Source organism: Plutella xylostella, chromosome 3 (genome assembly GCF_932276165.1).
Source record: "Plutella xylostella chromosome 3, ilPluXylo3.1, whole genome shotgun sequence".
In the NCBI taxonomy this organism is placed as follows: domain Eukaryota; kingdom Metazoa; phylum Arthropoda; class Insecta; order Lepidoptera; family Plutellidae; genus Plutella; species Plutella xylostella.
In genome coordinates this window covers 9,627,767-9,654,706 of record NC_063983.1, presented here as the reverse complement: position 1 = coordinate 9,654,706, position 26,940 = coordinate 9,627,767, and the positions used below count along the sequence as shown (strand labels likewise).

General features: G+C 38.1%; 3 protein-coding genes across 3 annotated transcripts; 2 read left to right on the top strand and 1 right to left on the bottom strand.

The window, feature by feature from the left end:
* The first annotated feature begins 5,859 nt into the window (after positions 1–5,859).
* Positions 5,860–10,507, top strand: LOC105381077 (cytochrome P450 4c21-like). Its single transcript, XM_048625802.1, has 9 exons — positions 5,860–5,869; positions 6,049–6,162; positions 6,992–7,180; positions 7,501–7,697; positions 7,970–8,033; positions 8,271–8,472; positions 8,894–9,045; positions 9,390–9,566; positions 10,063–10,507. The coding sequence occupies exons 1-9, from the start codon at positions 5,860–5,862 to the stop codon at positions 10,215–10,217; spliced, it is 1,260 nt and encodes a 419-aa protein (XP_048481759.1). The 3' UTR covers positions 10,218–10,507.
* Positions 10,508–17,403: 6,896 nt separating this feature from the next.
* Positions 17,404–18,675, bottom strand: LOC105381078. The gene is made up of 2 exons (XM_048623652.1): positions 18,157–18,675; positions 17,404–18,045 (listed from the first exon to the last, which is right to left on the bottom strand). Exons 1-2 carry the CDS (start codon positions 18,499–18,501, stop codon positions 17,620–17,622), a joined length of 771 nt encoding a protein of 256 aa, XP_048479609.1. The 5' UTR covers positions 18,502–18,675; the 3' UTR covers positions 17,404–17,619.
* Positions 18,676–24,694: 6,019 nt separating this feature from the next.
* Positions 24,695–25,978, top strand: LOC105381079. Its single transcript, XM_011550725.3, has 2 exons — positions 24,695–25,109; positions 25,224–25,978. The coding sequence occupies exons 1-2, from the start codon at positions 24,771–24,773 to the stop codon at positions 25,635–25,637; spliced, it is 753 nt and encodes a 250-aa protein (XP_011549027.3). The 5' UTR covers positions 24,695–24,770; the 3' UTR covers positions 25,638–25,978.
* Positions 25,979–26,940: the final 962 nt, after the last annotated feature.

The window sequence follows — 26,940 nt, the reverse complement described above, 5'->3', positions numbered from 1 at the left end:
GATATCCATTATCCATGTTTGTTCTACTGTAATCATTGTGATAGTTATCTCACTGTAATTTCCTCTAGAAAAAGTTTTATATCCACAAAAAGCCATTTGAATGATAGTCATCATCACTAGCCGCCCTGAAACAATTAAACCGCTATCACTGAAGGATTGCATTCATAACAAATTGTGAAAAGTGGTGGGAACATCATACATAATTGACTATAATCGGTCTTCGTTAGTGTATAATTTAGAATTATCAATATTTACACAACTTTTTACCTTCATCCATTCATTGATTTTTACAATATACAGAGTGATTTATATAGTACCTACTTAGATCAGGTGATTTTTCTTGTCGTTTTCAGTGTTAGTTCCACAATGATAGTTCCTGAATATTTTGGGAACATTGAGCTGGCAACCAAAATTACACCGGACCAATATATTATACATATACATGTACATGTACCCATACCATAGACGGGCCAGCCTTTCAGTCAGAGGGACTGACAAACTTTTTGACCCGTAGCTAACTCAACCTTTGGTTAAAAATCGCAACCTTTGTCTAGTAATGATAAATATTCCGTTATGTGTTTTGCAAATTCCTTCACCGAGGCCAAGGTGACAAACTCAAGTCCAGCTCCAGTGATTGTTGCCGATAAGCTAATAATCCCTTCCTATAAAAAACGTACCTATTACAATAATAACAACAATAAAAGAGTAATAAACTAATAACAATAACACCATCAAGCAAATTCCACTAGCAAACATTACCTTTTTATAGGTAAATTTTCCGGATTTCATTATTTTATATTACTAAACTTTTTGTTCTCTGAGGTATACATAGGTAAGTACATTTCTTAGAAGCGTAATCGACACATAATGTGCTAACTAATAGTGTTACATTGTAACTTTACTAGTAACTAGCGTTTACGCGCGAGCATTGTCTTCAAAGGGTTTAAAATTCCCGTGGGAATACCGGGATAAAAAGTACCCTACAGCACTTGAGTGTAAATCGCTCTGGGGATAATGTAGTCGCAAGTTACGACAGCAAATTTCCTTCAGAGCGACGATTCCGTTTTCTTACCCTTTTCTGTTACAAATACATTTTACAACAGCCTTTCGATATGAATGTATCATTTATAATTAAAACCAGCTCCTCTAAACTAATTCATCAGTGATGACAGGCTATTGAAACTATAAAATAAAACCGGCCAAGTGCGAGTCGGGCTCGCGCACAAAGGGTTCCGTAGCAGCAAATATAATATTACAGTTAAATCAACCTATCTCAAAAACTATAAGAGATACTTTGATCAAACCAAAAATCGTTGAAAGAGTTAATTAGCATGCATCACCTCAATTTTTTTTAGAATTTTATACCCCGTAGTTATAAAAATAGAGGGGGGGGGACATACTTTTTACGACTTTGAGAGCTGATATCTCAAAAACCGTTCACTTTAAGAAAAATGTTTTTTAGAAAACTTTATATCATTTTAAAAGACCTTTCCATTGATACCCCACACGGGTATGTACATCGAAAAAAAAAATTTCATCCCTCAGTTACATGTATGGGGGGCCCCACCCCCAATTCTTTTTTTTACTATTTAGTGTCATATTTTTGTAGCGGTTCATACAACACATATTCCCATCAAATTTCATCACTGTAGTACTTATAGTTTCCGAGTAAATCGGCTGTGACAGACGGACAGACGGACAGACGGACAGACGGACATGACGAAACTATAAGGGTTCCGTTTTTGCCATTTTGGCTACGGAACCCTAAAAATGGAAGTAGAAAAAAAAATCTTTTATTCTACTTCCATGGCAATAAAGCCATAAAGTTTGAAAAGATAAAACAATACAATATAACTTTATTAAAAACATACAACATAAAACTTTTCCAATTAAAGTATAACCTAATAAGGGTTAGATATTTCGCTAATCTCGCATCGTAATGGGCGCTAAGCCTTAAATGTTTTTGAAAAGCGTCACACGGAAAGTTCAGTGGCTATACTTAGTAAAAGCTGCAATGAATGCAATAAACAAATACTTGAGCTTTCATGAAAGCTTCGCTGCAAATGTTTTTTGGTATTACAGTACAAAGTAAAGGTATTTTGGAAATAAAGATTGAAGGGTAAATTTTTGTTCAAAATTTCATACTAAGACAGGATGTTTACTTAAGTAGTGTTTACGTAAGATTGAAAAAAATACTAATTAATTTAGGATGCTTCTCCGACACTTTTCTAATTAGACGAAATACATATCTTCATAATTTATCTTTATTACACAAATTGAAAAATTTACTGCGCTGCGGAAAGTGCCTGCTTTGAGTACCCTTTCAGGGATTAGAGTCGTGATATGAGATTCATGTAAGAATGTATTTTATTTTTTTATTGAGACTTAATTTTTTATCTCTGTAGGTATTTATGAAACAGCTATTTAAAAGAAATAAATATATCTGCCCCTGGCTGCGACTCGACTGGCCGGCCAACCTAACTCTATTTCATAGAAAAGGTACAGGTGACAACCCTACACATAATGGTGAATGCATGTAAAGAAACGCGTATTTGTGCTGTTTATATAATATAACGGACGATTAAACCTATGGTTAGTGTTCGATAGGCTTCGGCTGTCTATTTTCCTTCTATCTATCTAGGTCTTAGGTATTTATTTATCTAAATTTTATTTAATTAATGGGCTGTCCTTTAAGTTTTAAAAATTAATATTGTGCCTATCTCTTCTTAATTTAATTATTTTGATTTATTATAAATAAATTATTATTTATTTATATAAATATTGGTGCTTATGAGGAAATGTGTAGTGTTGTGTGAAGGACTTTATCAATTTGGATTTTTGTAATATTATATCAGGAGATATAAATACATAAGAATGTAAGTACACATTAAAATTAACTTATTATGTAAAATTAACTTATTATGTAATTAAAAGCTCATAGTGCATGCATAAAAGCTTCGTTAAAAAGAGATTTAATTTTCATAAAACTAAAAGCCAACTTACTGACTGCCAAATCTTTTGTCATCACATCACTGATCACAACTCAAATATTTGGGCGGTACGCAAGCGAACAAGTGGCTTGTATGACGTAGATAATATACGAATAGGATAAGGTACTGAAATGCAAAGCCTAAGCCGCCCGTTTGAAGTAGGTTTAAGGTTTCTTTTATTAGGTTTAATTAGGTCTAAGGTTTAAGGTCTTTAAGGTTTCATTCATCCTAACTCGTGAGTAGCTAACTATAAGTAAATCCTTAATCTGTTAATAATTTGTCACGATGACCTGTCTCGATGTTTACGTCCAATTTAAATTTCCTAAAAGAATAAGGCGTATTTAACCTTAATTTTAAATAATAATATATGCTATGTCTTAAAAGGTATAAATGATACTAATTCTATTTTCACTCACGATTTATCATGCGTGAAAATTTGGGTCGCTAGTATGCCGCTATCGTCCTGTACCTTGAGTTAACACTATGCTATCATGCATAGTGATTGATTATAAAGATCAATGTGCCAAAGAAACATCCTATCCTATCCCAGCCTATCTTCTTCTTGTCGTGTCGATGGCAACTGTCACACTTGCGTGGCCCAGTGGATCGCCACGTCGATATCCCTCTGTAGGGCTAGCACGGGGCACATTTAAGACGTGACCAAAGGTTCTCCGTCTAGCTCGCTCTTGAGGCTGCGTGATTTGAGTGAGCACGATGCAAAACTTTTGTCAAGTCTTAATTGCGCAACATTTTTGTCCTTCTTGTTGCTCTTGAGGAGGTGGTCTCGGGTGCAGGTGTTGGAATAGCCGGGACATGCCAGCAGGTGCTGTGACGTTGTTATGCCCTTCTAGGTTGATAACAAAGATAAATGTACTAAAGGATCATATCGGATGCCGCTTTTTTTTTACTAAAATGAAGCTCTTGACCCTGAATTAGCTATGTAAACTCATTCTACCTTTTCCAGAATAAAATCACCCTATGCTCCTATGACGTTCCAGGTTATTCCTGCTATCATGCCTGGTGCTGGTGCCAGCCCTCCTCTACATCTCTCTGTGGGTGTCGACGCGGCGCGCGCGGCGCATGGTGGCGGGGTGCCCGGGCTGGCCGGAGGTGCCCTTCGTCGGCAACGCCTTCCGCTTCTGGGGGGATCATCATGGTATGTGTATGATGGGTACTGAGCTGGTGGTACTATGGGGATGTAGGTACAAAGGAGAGGATAGGGCCATGTGCAGAGTAGGAGCAAAAGCTTTCTAGAAGGGAAGACTGCGGCGCTACATAAGTGCAGATGCGGATACTTACTGCGGATTTGTCCAAACGGATTCAAAATCCTCTAAGAAATTCTCAAACAATATTGACCCAATCTGAACGCAAAAACATTTTGCCCTTCTACTGCGATTGACTAGATGGGGAAAGTAAAGATCTATACTGGTAGGGGGTTTGAATCTTCCATGGAACAGGCTATGACAATGAAAACATAATACCTGCCCATATTTTTTACTCTACATTGATTAGATACTTACTTTAGAAATTATTATTTTTATGTCGCAGTGATATACAAAGCCATAAAGGAGATAGGAGACAAGGCAGAAGCAGCGAACCGCATGTTTAAATTTTGGTTCGGCCCCCAGCTCATACTTGGTAAGTACCTACATACATAAAGCATTAGGTACGGGTGTCATTTAAACGATCGCCAATTAAATCCGTTTTGAATTTGCTAAATAATAGGTTTGAAGGCAAAATAGTAGATTTGCCAGCAAATTTTTGCCCCCAAACAATTTTAAATCAATTCAACAATTAATCACTTAAAATTGCCGGGATTTATGATCAAGTGGCAAGTTAACATTTATGTATATATTTTAATAGGTATGTCCACATAACTCGATGTTATGTTTAATATTTAAATGAAACAAAAAATTAAGTTTAAATCATCAATATTCTTAATTAAAAACAACATAAACAACCTTCTTCTAATTATAACTTAAACCTTAATCTTCTTCTAATCAAAAGCAATCTTATTGTAATTAAAACTTAAACTTCCTCTTTTCATCATCATCATCATCAGCCAATAATCATCCACTGGTGGAGATAGATCCGCTCCCAAGGAGTGCCACAACATTCGGTCCTCTGCCTTCCTCATCCAACCACTATCGGCTATCCGCCTAAGATCGTCAGTCCAGCGGGCAGGAGGGCGTCCCACGCTCCGTTTGCCTGTTCGTGGTCTCGACTCGAGAACTCGTCTACCCCAACGGTTATCGGTTCTTCGGCAGATATGACCAGCCCACTGCCTCTTCAGCTTGCATATTTTGACAGCTAAGTATGTCGGTAACCTTGGTCCTCCGACGGATAATCTCATTTCTGATACGATCCATCAGAGAAACTCCAAGCATAGCTCTCTCCATAGCACCGTCTCCGCTAATTTGTAAACTCATGTATTAAATTGCTAACGAATTATAATGTTTTAATAACTGGACCAATCATAATGTAACTACTGCAATGCTGATAAAATATGAATTAAAAAGAAATCGCAACATGCGACCTAGAGTCAATATATTTGCTGGCAAATCTACTATTCTGCGGGCGCAGTTATTATTTGAGGAGCAAAAATAATATTCTGCATACAAAGTTTTTATTTATGTAATGAACTCAAATTTTTTGGCAATCCATCTATTATTTTAGATTTTTGTATTGATATTATTTGCTGATTCATACCAGAGGACACTTTTTATTTATTTGAGGATTTATATGAGGACAAAAATATATTGTTGCGGTTGATCTATTAATTTGCTGATACAAGTTGATGACAAAAATAAACTTTGCTGGCAAGAAATATAGTTCCCATTAGGTACTACCTACCTACTCGTACGTAATTATGTACTTTAGTATCCTAATGTAAGAGAGAGGTATAAGTACAATGTATCTTGTACTTGTTCCAATACAGTAAAGTAGGTAAGTTATTCAACATTGAAAGCAACTTTGCTATCGAGAGGGTTCTTAAATTTTTAAATCAGAGTTTTTGTCCTGAACTTCTAGTTTATTTTAAGTGTGTGTATGTTTTCAGTGTCCCACAAGGCCGATGATGTCAGGACGCTGACAAACATGTTCGTGGAGAAGCCTTACTACTACAACCGGTTCAGTAAGATGTGGCTCGGGCAGGGCCTGCTCACGGGACCTGGTAAGCCTTTCTTCTTTCTTTCTTCTTCTTTCTTACAAAACATGTTTTATGAAAACATGTTTTGCGAAGACCCGCTAGCAAATATCTGCCCCGGCCGGGATTTGAAGCGCTCTTTTACCGCTGAAGATGAGATTGGCGATAATTTCCAAAACCTTAGCATCATCATCATCGTCAGAGTTTGCCGTTCATAGTCTATCGCATAGGCTGGTTTAATTAAATTGGTGTCACCCTCTATTTTCACTTAACTTCTCACAAGACAGTATATAATGGGGGTCAGTTTATAGAAGTAGTAATGAATTAATGACGGTTGTGTGTGACCATAATTATACAGACGCAACATCGATAACCGCCTAGAAACTAGCCGCAAGAAATAATTGCTGCATTCCGGATTTTTTTTATTATCTGAAAACGATTAAGTAAACGCTGATCTAATTAAAACAGTAACTAATACGTTATGTCGTATGCCTAAGACAATGTAAGAGAATAAGCAAAAATCCTTTTTATCTTAGGCACAATAGAATTACTGCAATTAGGTACTTGTATAAATAATATGGGATACGTGAAGATAATCCAGCAAAAACAATAAAAGTTTTAATCTAATTTTAAATGGATTAGGTATTTTTACCTAGCGATAAGCAGTATAACAATACTATTGTAGGTTGATGATGCAACCTTTGTTGGTCAAACCGAAAATTGCAAAAAAAATGGTCTTCAATTGGCTGAGCCATCTTTTCTCGATACTGATGTCAATGAAAGTACGGATCAGAAGAATATCACCAAAGTAGTGGTATACTTTTATGGACACCAGTACATAAATGATACTCCGCAGGGCACATATGGAAGCGCAACGTCAAGAACCTGTCAGCCACATTCGCCGGCTCCGTGATCGAGGGGTTCCAGGACATCTTCAACCGACAGGCTGCGAAGCTGACAGCCAACCTGAAGAAGGAGATAGGGCAGCCACCGTTCGACCCGCTGCATAAGTACTTCGCTTATGCTACCTTGGAGACGATTTGTCGTAAGTTTTTAAGCTGCTTCTTACAACACCTTTACAGTCTTCTATGTACGCGTCGCTAGAGCAGGACACGGGTGTGTCAATTTGTTGAAAGGATTGGACAATGGACACTTCCTAAAACTATCACTGAAACATATTCTTTCTAAAGTCCAAGCTTTACCGATATGGCTCGCAAGCTATCTCATGACTATCTTCACGAAAGGTGGCTTCCATGCAATTTTCCTCAGACTTTAAGTAGGTACCCTTTGGCACCCTTTGGGTGACTGAAATGTATACAAGCTCAATTACTATTTATTTACTAAAACATGGTCAACTTCCCACAGAAACAGCTCTGGGCGTGACTCCACTATCCGACAGCATCGTGACTCCGGAGTACTATCACGCGTTCAACCGGAACCTGCAGCTGATCGTGGACCGAGCCTTCAACATCTTCACTCACCCCGACTTCCTGTACCGCCTCACCCCGGGCTACAGGGAGATGAAGAAGAACTGCGCTATACTACACAATGTGTCTAGGACGGTGAGTGTATGGATATGTTATTCATTAGCATAATGGTTATTCCTCTAACTCCACGAGGAGCATGGCTTCCACAGTTCTTCTCCAGACGTTGCTGTTCTGGGCTCCTACCTTGACTGCATTAGCATAGTTCGTACAAATGAGTAATGAGTCCTTAGCTGTTGACTGTCTTTACGACTCTGCAGTCTTTCAGCTCATTAAATACCTTTGAAGAATAAATGCGTCTAGAATACGAAGAGACCCTAAGTATCTTAATGTTTTCCGTATTGTTACAGGTCATAGAGTTAAGAAGGAAAGAATACGAAGAAAAGAAAAAGAAGGAGCTTACTAACGAACCAGGTGGATACTTAATACATAATCTACCAGAAAAGTCTGAGAATGAGAATCTTGATAATCATGAAAACAAGTGGATCCAGCAAAATCTCGATTCTTGCTGGTCGCATCTGACCTTGATTCTTGCTGGTCGCATCTAACTGTGATTTAAAAAAGTTTATCCAGTAGCGCTATAATTACAATATATTATAATATATAACTCTCCCATAACAACCTCCTCCTCATCTTTCGCTCCCCCTACAGACGCCATAAAATCCAAGTTCCGTCCGTTCCTGGACATCATAATGGAGCTGAGCGACACGGACCCACTCCTCACTGACGAGCAGATCCGCAACGAGGTGGACACGGTGATCCTGGGCGGGCAGGAGACCTCCGCTACCACCATGCTCTTCACCCTCCTGGCTCTTGGCAGCAACATGGACGTGCAGGAGAAACTCTATCAGGAGTAAGTGAATTTGTGAGAGTCACTGACAAATACGGGACGTAAGAGCGCATCTAGGAGTTGTCACCGTGGTGAAAGGACTGCTGAGGTTGCGCCGGGCGAACTTATTTATAGGTTTAGAGGTGATACGTCACTCGAGGAGGTTCCTTTCATGCACCCCAAAGAGAAAATGTCTTGTCATGTAACATATAATTTTGAAGATAGCTCAGTGGAGCTTATACTGGTATCCGTTTTTGGTTCGATAAGGAATGCTGAAGATTGGACGTTATGGTGTAGAGGTTCATAAGTCGACAATAATTCTTGGTTGCCTATGATGCGTTTAGAAAAGCTCTGCTTAGAACGAATAACCTTCCCGACACAAGTGTTTCATGAGAAGTTTCCAAAATGTTGTTGTAAAATTTGCTAATCGTCTTCTAACTTTCAGGATAAAAGAGATATTCGGGGACAGCAAGCGTCCGGTGCAGAAGGAGGACCTGGCGCGGCTGAAGTACTGCGAGGCCGTCATCTACGAGAGCCTGCGCCTGTTCCCGCCCGTGCCCGCCGCCATGCGGGTCATAGAGACTGACACGGAATTAGGTAACGTTTTACATAAGCTTGTTAATGCTTTCTTTACACCTTAGATAAATGGAGATGAATTCACGATCTTATTGAAAGGATTAGGTAGTCAGAAAAGTTGTCAGTGGCTAACTGAATGACAGCATGGTCACGGTTCAGCAAACAAGCTACCTACTTCTCTCGGCGGACGTGTATGTACCTAACCTACTTATGGTTGAGAACTCACTTAGGTTGGCTCCTTTCATTTTGCACTGTGATCTGAATTAAAGACTTTCATATGTGTTAATCACCCCTCACTGATATGTTCCAGTACCTAGTTATATATTATCATATCTACCTAGAGGCTAATAATTATCTTCCCCCAGACGGCGTGACCATCCCCGCGGGCGCCATGTTCGTGCTGAACGTGCTGGGCGCGGGGCGCTCCTTCGCGGCGTACGGCCCCGACGCCCGGAAGTTCCGCCCCGAGCGCTGGCTGGACGGGCCGCCTATCAACCCGGCCAGCTTCCTCGCCTTCAGCTATGGGAGACGAGCTTGTATTGGTAAGCAAGGAGTCTATACAGGATGTTGCAGAAAGGGGCTAATGCCAGGAAGTTCCGCCGCGAGGGCTGGCTGCAGGGCCCGCCTATCAACCCCGCCAGCTTCCTCGCCTTCAGCTATGGACGACGAGCGTGTATTGGTAAGTAGGGCGATATGTGCTGATACTGAGTGCCTTTCCACCAGGCATTTGTAGTGCGAAACATGTGTTCAAATTGTGTAGTTTAATTATATACTTAGACATTATATTTTGGGAGACGGAAAATAAAATGTTAGTTACCCTTGGCTCATAAACCCACCTGTAGCGAATAGTATATCCTCGCAATACCGCACAAGTATCTGGCAAGTGGACGCTCACACTAATAACGCTTAAAAGGTGCTGTATGCTGTATGCATATCATCATATGGCACATGAGGATTGATTGTTTCACATATGCAATCACGCCAACCCTAACTACTATTTGTCATTCAGTCCTAAAAATAAAATCCCTTCGTCTTCAGGCAAGCGTTACGCCCTGACGTTCCTCAAGACGCTGCTCACCCACATCATCAGGGACCTGAAGATCCACTCCTGCTACGAGGACCTGCGCCTGGAGTTCAGCATCTCGCTGCGAGCTTCGCACGGGAACCTCATCACTGTGGAGGCCAGGAGTTGAAGAGATGTGATGCGATGTTTTGTTCGGCAGACGGTGGCGGAGGAGTTGAAGAGATGCGATGCTTGTTCAGCGGACATCGGCCGACGATGACGGATTTGAAGTTGATACTATCTTCTGATTTAATTAATCCTATTAATATAAGTACCTAGCTATTAGTTATGTTGGTAAAAATATGGACTTACTAATATTATTTAAATTATTTTTAATAAAGTGCCTATATCTGTAAGTTCCTTGATACACTATAAGTACTATTGATTGATGCACAAAGGGTGCCTAGAATAAACTTTTAATTCCACCTACGAAGAATAGCTTTTCTTTCTTTCAGAACCTTAAAAATAAAATTTACTGTACCTATAAGGTATTATCTTCCATCATAAATCTATTAAAAACAACACCTAACTACTTATCCTAGAGGTACTTATGTGGATTTTATTTATAATCACCTGTCCGCTTTACATTACAAAATAGCTAACGATCCAACATGAAAAGCTTTAGTGGCGTTAAGTGCATAACTTTGTGCCCACAGTACATCCGGTTGAAGTTTTAATGGATACCTAGCTAGGTAACCTACCTGCCTGTGGATACATCCATATTATGGATAGCAAAGCGATAGAATCGATAACAAAATTATCGAGAATAAAATTAGTTCTTCGAAAAGAAAAGTTATCTCTTCTATGTCATCATAGGACGTAACTGTTAGGTCGAGGCCCCATTAGTGCGTTCAGTCGCTGCCATTTATATTTTTGTGACCTTTGATTGATAGATGGAAGGCGAAGGGATGGATGATGATCATCAACCTTTTTAACCCGATGGAAAAAGGTGTTATATAAGTTTAACGTAGCGTTGTATAGCTCCCAAACGGCTGAACCGATTTTTGATTTGTTTCCCTTTGGCCATCATGGGTAATTTAGTTGTAGTGTAGTTATCGCGAGTGTCCTCTTAGCCATAATTTATCTCAAACTCGGCTAGGCCGTTTAAACTTTATGCGATTTTTAGTGTTGAATGTTGGGGGTTTTAATCGTTGGTTAGTTTATGTTATTAGGTATTAGATGTCCAGAATAGTCCTGTAGCTCCAGTCGCCTGCATGGTGATCGCTCTATTGGGAAGTTTGCCGCTTTCCGCGCGCTTGCAATTGCCATACTGTATTGTTTAGTTTACCAACTCAGCATAAGTTGGTCAGGCATTGTGTACTGCATTCAATGCACAGAAGCTATTTGGTACGCCTCATACGGAGCTATGACGAAAATTTGCTGGTAAGTATTTAAGTACTAAATAGGTATAAACCTACACGTACCTACCTGTTTTATTTCTATCCGCACTAGAGTCCAAACACGGTTGGTTTGCAACTGATAAAAATGTATACTACCTACATATATACAGGGTGACTTTTTAGTCAGTAACGAAATTGTAATATAACATTCCTTGGTTAAAAATATAACTTACGTGTATTTTCTTTCAGTACCTTTCAGTACTAAAATTATAAGATATTGGCACACAAAGTTTTCTCCAGAAAACCAAGACTCATGGTCACCGTGCGCGAGTAGCGTGAGTAGCGCGTCTGGCCACGCCCACTTGCCCGCGAATCCTAACTAAGCGAAAGTAATTGTGTCTGTCTGTCTGTTACTCTTTCACGCCCAAAACTACTGAACGGATTTGAATGAAATTTGGTATACAGATGGTCTCGTCCTTGAAAAAGAACATAGGCTACTTTTTATCGCGGAATTCCCACACGAAAACTATTTAAAGCGAAGCCAAGCTCGCGGGAACAGCTAGTTTCAAATAAATTCATAAGTTGCTCAATGATTTTCCCCATACTTTCAAGGGGTTAGAGTTAGAACCGTCAAATTGCAATAAAAAATCCAAATCCAAGGGGACCTTACCGCAACACCGTAATTAGCACACACTTCCTCAATCACTGTAAGTGATGAACAATTGATGAAGTATCAAATTGTTCGAAGTGGAGTCCCTTCTACACATCTACACAAAGTCTGGCACGTCACAACACTTACAACTCATTGTATTTTAATTTATTTAACACCACAATGTAATTTTTCACTTCCTCGAAAGCGACAATTATCTTATTTCTGAGGTCTGCGAGATTTTGGGACTCTTCGACATACCTAATCCTACTCTTGGTTAGAATACATTTAGCACACACACACAAACACAACACAAGTCGGCCCGGGGCCGGGGTGCGCGCGCGTCGAAAGAAAAAGGGTTTTTGTGTAAACAGAGACACGTGTGACGCGGCGGTGCGCAGGCGACTGACGTCAGATCGATGACGCATTACCCATTAGCGGCGGCATCCTTTGCAAAATGAAGCTCCGCCCCTTTCTCACGCTAAACGAGAGTTTATTGGTTTATGGCGGCAATAAGGTCTAATTTCGGCTTTGTTTGTTTCGTGAGAAACCTATCGCTTTTAACATTTATTGCTCAGTGACTCAGTGACCATATTTAACCAATATTTCGGGATACAAAAAAAATAAATCATGAAAAATTTACCTACTAATTTTTTCATTGAAATCGACTCTATTGTACATACCTAACTCATGGAAAAAATTTCGTTAGTGACTAAAAAGTCACCCTGTATATACATATATGACATATATATATACCTACTTAATATATTATTTATTTAGATAATATCACGAGAAACAAGATTAAGGGTGGCTTGCATAACAAAGTTAATCAAAATTAAATTGTTTGTCTCTTGCTCTAACAATGTCAGAGCAAGAGGTCATAGACTTAATTTTGATTAAGTAACTTTGTTGTGCAAGTCACCCTAAGGTAGGTTAAGTTCAACGATTTCAAAAGGAAGGACGCCCGTCAGAACGTTTTGTCAAAAGAAATTGACACCCGCGCGCTAGCCCTAATTCATACAAATTATGTTATGACCGATTTAGGGCCAACGCCAGGGTGCCATTTTCTAGAGTGGTTGGGCCTGTCCTTACGCTAGTAATATATAAGTCAATGGTTAAGTTAGTGATGATTCGGCCAAAAAAGATCAGACCATAGGGGAACCCGGGGTAAGACGGGGTCGCTAAGGGAAAATTAAAAAAAACAACAGGTATTTATAACCACAACGTTATCAATTATTTATGGCTCATTAGGAACTTAATGACGAACACTTTGGCATAACTTTTGCCAAAAAAGTAATCATTACAATTGACTTATTTTAAGAAATGTAAAAAATGGGAAATAAACCATCTTGCCCCATGTACGGGGTAAGATGGGGTAAGTATACTATATGGGGCACAAAACAGACAAACAACACTTCTTCTGTGATTTTATCGTCAACACCAGCACCTGCAGTGTGAGCCCAACGCCTGCACCTTTGAAATCCGACCCACTTTTCCTTAGACTTAAAGTAGGACTGTTGATATCCTCAAGTAGAGGTAGACACAGTCATCTTTTATTTTATTTTATTTTATTCGGGAAAACAAACAATTGTACAATGTTTAATACTAAAGAAACAAAGAACTTATTAAAATATATGGTAATTGTACAACCAGCACCGCTTTCCACAAGTTAACAGTTAAATTAAATTGGTTTTAGGCTGCTTTCACAAGAATACCAAAAAACAAAAAAATATATATAAAGATTTGTAGTTACAAATAAATAACTATGTACGCACACTTAGATCACATATAATATTGAGACATGAGGTTCTATATCTAGCTGCAGACAAGGTAAATATGTCTACTTCCAGGAACAAATTATTGTAACTGTGCATCAATCTCCACAAGGGTGCTCTTTGGCCTGCATTTGTTCTGCATAGTTTGGTAAGGAACAGTCAATGCGGATATGTATCTCTGATACGCTGAGAACCACTCGGTATTCTGTAGCAAATATTATTTGTAATCGAACTACAGTCAAACCTGTTATGCACAATGTTATACAGAAGCATGGTATCCAAAAGTATCCTTCTGTCACTTAGAGAAAGTAAACTGTACTTAACTAGTGATTTTTGGTAAGATAGTTTAGATCGTAGACATCTGTAATTCACCGATCGAACAAACTTACGCTGCACCGATTCAACACATTCACTATACTTATTATAGTGGGGGTTCCAGATGGGAGTGGCATATTCTAGTTGTGACCTTATTAAGGATTTAAATAACAATAGATAAGTTTCTGGGCGTTTAAAATTATTACATGTGCGCATTACAAAACCGTAAAGCTGGAAGGCCTTGTTGGTAATAGTATTTATGTGTGTATCTAGGTTTAATTTATCGTCGAGAATTATACCGAGATCTCTTATTTCTGCAACCTTATCAAGTGGTGTGTTTTGGAGGTTATAGGTGAATTCTACTACATTTAATTTCTTTGTGAAGGTTATACTTTTGCATTTGGGTATGCTCAACTGCAATTTGTTCTCCGTACAATACACAGACAAACGGTCCAAATCTAGTTGCAACAATATTGAGTCCTTAGATGAAAAAACTTGGCGGTACATTTTGAGATCGTCGGCATAAAGAAGGAACTTACAATGCGTAAAACACTTGCCTATATCGTTAATAAATATAGTGAAGAGAAGTGGACCCAGAATAGACCCCTGGGGGACTCCGGACGAGACAGTAATGATGGAAGAGGTGAAACCATTTATAATAACCTTTTGAGTTCTATCATTCATCATCGTTGTTATTCTTCTTCGTAGGCAGTATCTGCTTTGTCTTTTTAGCCTACTTCCCTGTAGCCCTTTAAGAGCCCTTCTACAATGTCAAATATCGGGTTGGAGAAAAAAAAAACTTTACCAAGCTAGATCCGTACCCTATCTTGCCCCTCCAAAAATACACCGTCTTGCCCCACGAGATATTTTTTATAAAAATTATTCATAAAAAAAATATTTTCAATGTTAAAGTGATTTTGCACATATTTAAACAAAGCGTACCAAACCTTAAATAAAAAGACACAATTACCAAAAATGCCACTGTTTTACTTACTGTGTTGTGACGTTGTTTCTACCGGTCAAAAATAACATGGACACTACGCAAAAACAAACAATTGAGCTTACACAAAAAACGCAGGCGCTCACACCTGCTGTCACTGGCGCACTAAAGGTCAATCATTTAAGCCTTTCTATTGGCTCATTACTCAGATTCCTAAGATGTATAGTTTTGCATATATGTTGGGGGTCCCGTCTTACCCCGCGACCCCATCTTACCCCGGGTACCCCTACGAGTTACGCGAAACGAGTTTTGGTCAATAAAGATTAGGGAAGATGAGGGGAAGCCAGTAATATGTATAATATGTAATTCAAAATTTATTTAAGTAATTCTTTATTAAATATTATTCTAAAAATAAGAAATAAATGTACAAAAGGAGGGACAGGAGGTACAGCAAAACTAGTACAAAATATTATTTATATTACACTAGGTGATAAATTAAAATAATACGCTTCGTTGATCATTTTTACTATTTAATAATTTTTGAATAACGTGCCTCATTGAGGCGAATCGAGCACCAGGTTTTGTAAGGATATAAAGGTCGTTTAACAGCCGATTATATGCCATCCTTGTCGTTTTTTTACACTTAGTTGAGGTTAAATATAAATATAGTTCACATAGGCAATATCGCTCACTTAAATACGGCAGACCAGTATCCCCTTTAGAGAAAGTGGGACATAATATGTGAGCTATTTATTGTCCACCTTATAAAGATTGGTCGTCAGCCGAGGGGTTAAGCTTCGGGCAAATTTCGAGAGTCAGCTTTTTCGAAATGAACCGATCTTGTTGTCATCTTAGTATCCGCTGGTTAATTATTTATTCGTAGTAGAGTTTCAAAACAAGTAAGTACTTACTCTCTTCTATTGTAAGAAGAAATATTTAAGTACTTTCATTCCATATCAACATACCACCCTACTCATACCACACGGGAGCCGTAGAATCAAGCGGTCACTTTGAGCAATTTGCCCGTTTCTCTTCACTCGATCACTCACCGTATTGTATTGTGACATCACGGGCTGGTGCTTATACAGGGTGGCTAATGGCTATGCTTGATTGCACACAATTAGGTAGGTTGTGTGCGTGTGTGTAATTTGGTAAGTACTTCTACATCCTAACCTACATCCTACAACTCCCACAAGCCTGCATAACATCATGTGACAAACAAACCGAGGATTTTGCTCTCATAGTTAATTCTGACCTACATATTTATGTATTTACTTATCTATCCCATGTATAAGTAAGTAGGTAAGTACCATATTATAATGTAACTAACTACTAGTTATTCTTAACTTTATTCAAAGTGTGCGGCACTTTTTTCTCATAAACAACTGTCTGTTGGTTTTTCAAGTCTTTCCTGTTTCAAACAGCTTTCGGTGCAACTTAAATCCAATTTAAATTTTAAATCCGCCGGGATCCGTTTTATTAACTCTTCAGCGCTGTCGTCTATCTCTTGATCTCGTGGATAGGGGGTCACTCTCGAAGGAACTATACGCTTAATACAACATGATACGAGATAGAGCCGCAGTAAGAGCAGCGCTCCGAGACTTCGGAAAAGCAAATCGGCAGCGCTAACCATGACTCTACGTTCGTTCGTTCGTAGATTAAAGCTGCGTAAACACCGGGCCAACGAAGGCCAACGAACGGGTTACGTTGGCCTTTGTTGCTGCAATCTGCCCTGTATTATGTATGATAAATATCCATCGTTGGGATAACCGTTGGCGTTCGTTGGGCGTTCGTTGGCCCGGTGTGTACGCAGCTTTAGAGAGTGACCCCCAGGGTCGCAATTATTCAAATACTGCGAGCTTGAGTCTTGAAAAAACTCTAGTCTCAAGAGGATGTTTTAAACAAACCTATTTTCTTATGAACTAGTTAAGTAGGTACTTATCTACCTTCTACCTACCTATTATACCGTGCAGATGTTATGTTAGGACACTGAGCAAAGTGCTGAAGGAGCCCGTTTATATTTCGTCAAGAGATCAATCGAGGGCCCTGAATGGCTCAACAAGTTAGTTATATTCTAGATTTGTGTGTGAAGTTTGTGAACCGCCTTAAATTTAAATCTCAGTTCTTCGTCATTATGCCTATAGACATCTAGTTTGGATTCAACATCATAAAAATTATCAACATCGAAATAAATGGTTGAGCGGTTATACACCTACTATAAGAATTTTATGAATGTTTCAGTCAAAGCCTATTATTATATTTATGTTAGGAATAATGGGATTTTAGAAAACAATATACTCTTTTTATTCTTTGGCATTAACTGTTTATTAAGAAACATTATCGAGAGTTATTTACAGGCTACCACTACATATACTTTTAAGAACATTAAGCTAAATACAATTAATTTTACTTAGTTATTGCCTGAAAACAATACATACATAAGCATTGCTCAACACTCTTCTGTTTATTTCCCTACAAACCACAAATTTACAATATTAATTATTGAATAAACCCTAATCACTGATTTCAGAGATCCGTGCTTCACTCACTAATGTTTGAAACTCAAGCTGAAGTCTCAAAGCCTTTCGCAGCTCCATTCTCCTCAGCTGGGATGCTATGTACTTGCCATAGATATCAAACTCATCCTCCTTCGCCTTTGAATTTTGGTTCTTTACAGCACTCTCTGAGTTTGAGTCTGTAAAATAATCAGTAGAGTTCCGCGTTTTACTTTTTTTCTTCTTAATCCTCTTATAATGTAAAGGTGAAGATCTCATTTCCCTTTTTATTCGAGATTTCGTAGTTTCCTCTTTAGAGACTTCATTTTCTTCGTCAGTGTGAGGGATGAGTGGGTCCGGGTTGATGTCCTCAATGCTCTGGTTGGGTATTTGTTGGTCGACCCAGATTTGTGATGACGAGTCCACTTCAGGATTTTCTTGAGACTGAAAACAAGTAATATAAATGAAATAAGTAATGTAACAAGATATTTCTGAAAGAATTATGGTCTTTGGGTTATATTTATAGTAATATTTCTTTCCCTAGTAACAACTCACATGGTTATAAGATGAGGAATATCGGTTTGTAGATAAATGTTTCAAGCAGTTGTCCATTTCATTAAACCATATCAATGACGGCTCATAAATTGAATCAGGACTGGATTTTTCCAATACTTTGTGCACCATTTGCATGTATGTCGTCCTGAGGTTTTTAATCTTTAGTTTCACTTCCAGGACACTCAGAGTTTTTGTAGTTGCATTTTCGAACTCGGCGCTGATGTCATTGTAAGCCTTTTCCCTCTGGTGCTTGAGCTTGTAGCCAGGGTGCGAGGGGTTCCAAAGACAATCATGCCGCAAATATATTTTCACAAACTCTAAAGTGACCGTTTCACTCCAGCGCATTATTATTATTACCCGGATGTATCACTTTGCTCTAATCATTTTCTTCTGGTTTACCTGCAGGGCTTACCCAGTCTCAGTAAATAATTATCTCATACTTTAATTAATAAAAACACCCAAGAAATCGAAAAAAAACAATCGCATCACACAAAACAAACCTCAACACTGACAGCTGACATGACAGAACATTGTTATCTTTGACACTGACAGTCTGTCACAGACACCTCAAAGTGAGGCATTATTATTCTGAGATTTCAGAACTAAAGAACTTCCTCAAGGTAGGATAAAACGGTAACACAATGAGCTCACAGTAAACTGGGCCCCAAGTCTACTAAATGCATTAGAGTATAATAAGGCGTTTGTTAAAAAAAAAAAAAGTTCCTTTTTGGAGAAATAGATGGCGTTGTCTGGGGTCGTACCAACTTTCAAACCCTCAGAACACACTCAGATCACAATATGTTATTCTGTGAGGCTAACGAAATGTGAAAGTGTCGTAGGTAGGTAGAATTGTAGTATTATTTTCTCTATGATGTCGATGTCACTGTTGCTTCAGCGTTCAGTGCGATTGTGCGTACAGCCGTTCTTTTCAAGTTTTCTCAGTTTCCTTGTGTTTCTCCTGTATTAATTGAGTTGTAGTTGAGCTATCTGCTCCTCCTCCCTTGATACTGTAGAGTTAGTGCACTTGAGATAGTGACTCTTGTGAGATAGTGACTCTTGTGATAGTGACTGCTATACTGTAATAATGCCTAAGGACTATGGATCATGGTCCCTTGCCAATCTGAAGATAGAGTTACGAAAACGGAATGCCAAACTAACTGGACGGAAAGCCGTCTTGGTTCAGAGGTAACTTATTCTGAGTTTAGTACTCTTTGCTCTCTATGTAATTTTTGACAGTTGGTACACTGCGTTTTCACGCCATCTAAAGGCTTACCCAAAAGCTCAACTGACAGCTGTCAAGGAAAACGGCTCATTGTATGTCGATTGTATGTCGACAGCGCAAAATTACACATTTGGCAGTCTTGTATTTTTTAAGACCATAGTGTCAGCTCGATGGAAGTTGGATGGAAGCCACTCATAATACATTGAACAACACGCTAGTCCACTGACAAGTGCCACACCGATATCGTCTCTCGGGTGACAATTTGCGTAGTCCACTATTTATTGACGTTTCCGTCAGTTGCTTCATTATGGTTTATCTGTCAAAAATTACCATTCTGAGGCCATTGAGCAGATACACCTAATATACACGTATTATTCAGATGTTGTCATAATGGATCGGAATTATAATTTAAATTTGCGGTGGGAAATGCTAATATTAGCAGACAGAGTGGACAGAGGTCGGCGGGAGTTGAAGGAGCGGCGTCGAAATCGCGCCTTCATGAGCCGGAATGTCGATCCTCTCGTGAGTTTGCCGGACTCGGAGTTTGTGAGGACATTTCGCCTCAGTAAGCATGTGGTGAAGGAGATTGCCGCGGATTTAACTCCCCTGATAGCCAAAGAACGCAGGAAAGATGGTATATCTATGAAGGTTTGGAGCCGTCTATAATTTGGCAAAAAATTGTTCTGAACTGGATGGTAGAAGACTATCTAATACTTAGGTATACTTATTATACGTTTCAGATACTCATTGCATTATTCTCTTAGCCATATTTTTAACATACTCCGAAAAAAGGAGCAGGTTCTCAATAAAGTTTTAAAATCTTGAATCTTATAAGCTTATTAATTATAAAATAACTATCATCATATCGAGTTACTATCCCGCATTGTTGTGCAGATCCGTTATGTTCGGAAAGAAAAGGAGGACATATGTTACCAAGTAATAAAACTGTTCTATAACAGTGGCTCAGTGGCTTGTGAAATAATTATTATCCGACAATCTCGTGTTTGTGAAAATCATTATAACCAATTTCAGAAAGAACATAATGTAAATATGGATTAGGCATTTAATAAATACAATAAAAATAAAAGAGTTACACACTGATTTAACTTTTATTTATCCTTTCCGTTTAAACACACTGCTATACAAAAAATATAACACATTAGTAATCCACACAATGAATGCTGGTTGAGTTGTTAGTTGAAACTAAATAATGGTAGTATAGTATACTAAGTATTCTATTATTTGTGAGGGTGTCAGTACCTGCACCTAGCTCACTCGAATGGAGCCTTTGTGCATATCGCCTTAAGGTCTAAACTCCACTCCTAAGCTTGGACCATTTCCTACCACGCTGGTCCTCTGCAGGTTTGTGGGTTCGAAAATCTAGATATGCAGGTTTTATCACGATGTTTTCATTCACCGTAAGAGCGATGGTATGTACGGTGGCCTGCGCCTAAAAGTATACACGCGGAGATTTTAAAATAGCGATCTCAAGCTCACATGCTGCTCAAGCACATCCACATAAACACCACTGCTACACACATCACACACAACACGTCCCCGGATTTATAACAGATGTAGCTGGTCCCTTCATCATCAGGGATCGCTATTTTAAAAACTCCGCCTGTATACTTTTAGGCGCAGGCCACCGTACACTGTGCATAAATTCCAAAGTAGTTACTCATTGGTGACAATATCTAGATCTGGAGTTTAATTTTTAGTGTTCACACTGCTATACAAAGTTTCTGAAGGCCACTCAACAGTATACACTGAATCATTTTGTTGTATGATGCTGTCTTCTACGTTTCCAACCAAGTTACTGTTACGGTCATAGTCTTGGTGTCTGTAAAAAGAAAAAACATAACTGTTATCTAAGCAAACAAGCATACATTTGGTAAAAAATAAGTTTGTAAACAGTAAACAAACTAACCTCCGAATTAGGTGCTCTTTGAGACCGCTTATTTATGCGCCTCTTTTCCTTAATTCAGCTTTCAAAGCGTGCACAACTGCACATTCATCGATAAATAATCCATATTTGCGATAATTTCGCGAAGAGATCACTTTTCAACAGGGAAATGAACGAATTCGTCTGTATGTTTTTTTATCCACAACTAACAGAGAAAACCGAAACAAAACAAAACGATACAATGTTAAAGTTGACATAAGAAACAAAACCATATATATTACCTACTCTGTGTAACAAACAAATCGACACGACAATAGAGTTTTTTTTTTGCCTATGGTCTTAATTATACAGCCAGTTTAATATATGAAAAATATATTTAAATGCCATAACACGTCTTTTATTGATTTTAAAAAGCATCGAATCAGATAAAACAGTTATACTTTTAAATAAATACTGTGAAAAATCTTCAAATTAAGCCCAAGTCGGACGATCCGTGCATGCTGGCTTTACAATTCTAACAAAAGCGGCAACACTGATAATATGCCAAGATGACGTCACGATCACTCTGTGTCAATAGCATTTATATTTTATCGAGACTGGCCGTGAATCGTAGGGACTACCGTTTTTGGGCCAATCACAATGGAGTCTCTATTGAGTCTCTATAGGATATCTGCATTGATATTTTTTATAACCAATAGCAGACTTGAGGCCCTGGGCCCCAAGTCTACTAAATGCATTAGAGTATAATTGTATGTCGATTGTATGTCGATAGCGCAAAATTACACATTTGGCAGTCTTGTATTTTTTAAGACCATAGTGTCAGCTCTATGGAAGTTGGATGGAAGCCACTCATAATACATTGAACAACACGCTAGTCCACTGACAAGTGCCACACCGATATCGTCTCTCGGGTGACAATTTGCGTAGTCCACTATTTATTGACGTTTCCGTCAGTTGCTTCATTACGGTTTATCTGTCAAAAATTACCATTCTGAGGCCATTGAGCAGATACACCTAATATACACGTATTATTCAGATGTTGTCATAATGGATCGGAATTATAATTTAAATTTGCGGTGGGTAAATTAGCAGACAGAGTGGACAGAGGTCGGCGGGAGTTGAAGGAGCGGCGTCGAAATCGCGCCTTCATGAGCCGGAATGTCGATCCTCTCGTGGAGTTTGCCGGACTCGGAGTTTGTGAGGACATTTCGCCTCAGTAAGCATGTGGTGAAGGAGATTGCCGCGGATTTAACTCCCCTGATAGCCAAAGAACGCAGGAAAGATGGTATATCTATGAAGGTTTGGAGCCGTCTATAATTTGGCAAAAAATTGTTCTGAACTGGATGGTAGAAGACTATCTAATACTTAGGTATACTTATTATACGTTTCAGATACTCATTGCATTATTCTCTTAGCTATATTTTTAACATACTCCGAAAAAAGGAGCAGGTTCTCAATAAAGTTTTAAAATCTTGAATCTTATAAGCTTATTAATTATAAAATAACTATCATCGTATCGAGTTACTATCCCGCATTGTTGTGCAGATCCGTTATGTTCGGAAAGAAAAGGAGGACATATGTTACCAAGTAATAAAACTGTTCTAAAACAGTGGCTTGTGAAATAATTATTATCCGACAATCTCGTGTTTGTGAAAATCATTATAACCAATTTCAGAAAGAACATAATGTAAATATGGATTAGGCATTTAATAAATACAATAAAAATAAAAGAGTTACACACTGATTTAACTTTTATTTATCCTTTCCGTTTAAACACACTGCTATACAAAAAATATAACACATTAGTAATCCACACAATGAATGCTGGTTGAGTTGTTAGTTGAAACTAAATAATGGTAGTATAGTATACTAAGTATTCTATTATTTGTGAGGGAGTCAGTACCTGCACCTAGCTCACTCGAATGGAGCCTTTGTGCATATCGCCTTAAGGTCTAAACTCCACTCCTAAGCTTGGACCATTTCCTACCACGCTGGTCCTCTGCAGGTTTGTGGGTTCGAAAATCTAGATATGCAGGTTTTATCACGATGTTTTCATTCACCGTAAGAGCGATGGTATGTACGGTGGCCTGCGCCTAAAAGTATACAGGCGGAGATTTTAAAATAGCGATCTCAAGCTCACATGCTGCTCAAGCACATCCACATAAACACCACTGCTACACACATCACACACAACACGTCCCCGGATTTATAACAGATGTAGCTGGTCCCTTCATCATCAGGGATCGCTATTTTAAAAACTCCGCCTGTATACTTTTAGGCGCAGGCCACCGTACACTGTGCATAAATTCCAAAGTAGTTACTCATTGGTGACAATATCTAGATCTGGAGTTTAATTTTTAGTGTTCACACTGCTATACAAAGTTTCTGAAGGCCACTCAACAGTATACACTGAATCATTTTGTTGTATGATGCTGTCCTCTACGTTTCCAACCAAGTTACTGTTACGGTCATAGTCTTGGTGTCTGTAAAAAGAAAAAACATAACTGTTATCTAAGCAAACAAGCATACATTTGGTAAAAAATAAGTTTGTAAACAGTAAACAAACTAACCTCCGAATTAGGTGCTCTTTGAGACCGCTTATTTATGCGCCTCTTTTCCTTAATTCAGCTTTCAAAGCGTGCACAACTGCACATGCATCGATAAATAATCCATATTTGCGATAATTTCGCGAAGAGATCACTTTTCAACAGGGAAATGAACGAATTCGTCTGTGTGTTTTTTTATCCACAACTAACAGAGAAAACCGAAACAAAACAAAACGATACAATGTTAAAGTTGACATAAGAAACAAAACCATATATATTACCTACTCTGTGTAACAAACAAATCGACACGACAATAGAGTTTTTTTTTTGCCTATGGTCTTAATTATACAGCCAGTTTAATATATGAAAAATATATTTAAATGCCATAACACGTCTTTTATTGATTTTAAAAAGCATCGAATCAGATAAAACAGTTATACTTTTAAATAAATAGTGTGAAAAATCTTCAAATTAAGCCCAAGTCGGACGATCCGTGCATGCTGGCTTTACAATTCTAACAAAAGCGGCAGCACTGATAATATGCCAAGATGACGTCACGATCACTCTGTGTCAATAGCATTTATATTTTATCGAGACTGGCCGTGAGTCGTAGGGACTACCGTTTTTGGGCCAATCACAATGGAGTCTCTATTGAGTCTCTATAGGATATCTGCATTGATATTTTTTATAACCAATAGCAGACTTGAGGCCCTGTTTTTTTTTGGTCATTTTTGTTGATTTTTTTGTGATTTGCAAAATCTCAGAATACTTTCAAATTCACTATCTTTATGTCAAAATTCTAGATGTCTGTGGCATAGACTAGAATAGTCTGTGGCGTCGCTTCCTCTTGCTTCAACAAGCCAACAAGCAACAAGGCGCAACATTTTATTTCATTATTTTTGTTTTGCTGCTTATAATAGAACTGAGTGCTAAAACAGAAATCATGAGATGGAACGAAGATGTGACTATGAAGTTTGTTAAAGCTTACCTTAAGCACCAACACTTATGGGACACTCGACACCCTCTACACAAACACAAATTTAGAAGGAACAAATCGTTGCAAAGTGTTTTAGATGAATTCAGATTTTTAACAGGTATAAACATAGATACAAAAGAAGCTAAACTAAAAATAAAAAGCCTAAGATCGACCTACAAGCAAGAGATCAATAAAATATTGAACAGATCTATGCCCGAGGCTCCCTACACCCCATCAATAAAATGGTTTGACGAGTGGCACAGATGCTTCAAGAATTTGCCCACTTCCCGACTTCGAAGTTCTGAGGTAAGCGCGTATATTATGTACAAAATAACAAATGTACTTAAAGATCCATTTTACTGATCTTTATTTTAAAAAATGTTACCTACTAATACTAACACATTTTACTATGGTTTGCAGATAGAATCAACGCAAGAAGAATGGCTAGAAGATAGTAACGACGAAGCACAATATGAGATTGAAGGTACATACTTATCAGCAGATGAAAGTCAATTCAACACCTTTGCAGTCAAATCAGAGTTTGAGGCAGACACCATACAGAATGACACTGACGATGATGACAATAAGGAAGAACAAGAATATCAATTTACTAATAAAAGAATGAGATACAGCAGTCCAGCACTGGTTTACCCGGAAAGTACAGTCAAACATAGAGGTTCTAGAACAGCGGTGCAGGATGATGAGTTTGAGATCTACGGCAAATATATTGCTAGCCAACTACGGAAGATGGATGTACAAAAGGCACTGCGGCTTCAACTTGAGATACAAAGCCTAGTGAGTGAAGCCAGAATAGCTGATATGACGGAAAATTAATGTGGAAATGGTATGGATGGTTCCAGAGATGAACAGGTTAAAAGTGGGAACTTAGATTTACAATCATCAGCCAAAACCTTTCGTGAATGAATTTTAGGAATAATGTATTTTTGGGAGATTCTTGTGAACGACTTTAAGTAATTATGTATTTTATACTTCCGATTTGGTAAGCTTTTCCAAAATGGTATGTTTAATTTATCTATAGTGGATAACACTGTATATTGTCTCACAAACTGTGTCAAGCTGCTCATATTTTATTATTGTTGGGGCTGACTTCCACTGTAGATACCTACACTTAATGTTAAATAATTATATTAAAATAAATGAAAATCCAAAAGCAAGTTCCGATTTTTTTATTGCTGTTACAGCTTCAGTTTATGTTACAAACAAACATTATCGCTTACAGTTCACTAGTGAAGACTTAGTTCGCTCCACTTGTACCATATTGTACCTAAATTATTCACGTCACTTGAAAAATGTAAGACATCGCGAATGTTTATGAAAAAATATACATTGGTATCTTCTTCTGTTGTCGACATCTGATTCTAATTCAAAAGGAAATCTAGAATCTTCAAATTCAACATGTATTAGTTACGGAAATCACTTTGAGATTATCTTAAGCTAAATTAAGTACTTCAGGTTTTACATTTTATTTTTGATATAAGTATCCTCACTTCGGAATCGTGTCACCAAGGCCAGTGCACAGTCTGTTGTTAAAAAGAAACTAAATGTCTAAAAAAACTTATAAATACATTAGTTGAGACTAGAGTAGACGACAAACTTAGTGCCACAAATAGTAGCAATTTTGGAGGCACTACATTTAAATTTAACCATGTCGAAACCGAACATTCTTTGTAAAAAATGGACTCTGTTTTTATAAATCTCATTTTAGAGTGGCATTATTCATAGTTTGAAATAGCTAAAATTAAATTTTGTGCCTTCAGAATCAATGTCAAGATAATACAGTAACTTCCTCAGATCCACAGTAGCCAATGTGCGTTAAACTGTTACAGATACCGCATGATAACTTGAGAGGTACGGTGTAAGCGCCTTTTTAACAATGACTGAAAAAGTGCCAATTTGTCATCACATCAATTTATTACTTCTGTTCATAGAATAATCATAGCTCTGTTTTACACAATGCACCATGAAATCATTATATCCTTGGAGTAGATAGCCAACTGTTATTTCCTGTACCAAAACGAGATATAAATTACACAGTAGAGGCACTACTATAGTCCGCTACGTATATAGTTTTTTTATGCGAGTAACGTGAAGTGTTATCATTTCAGTACAGTAACAT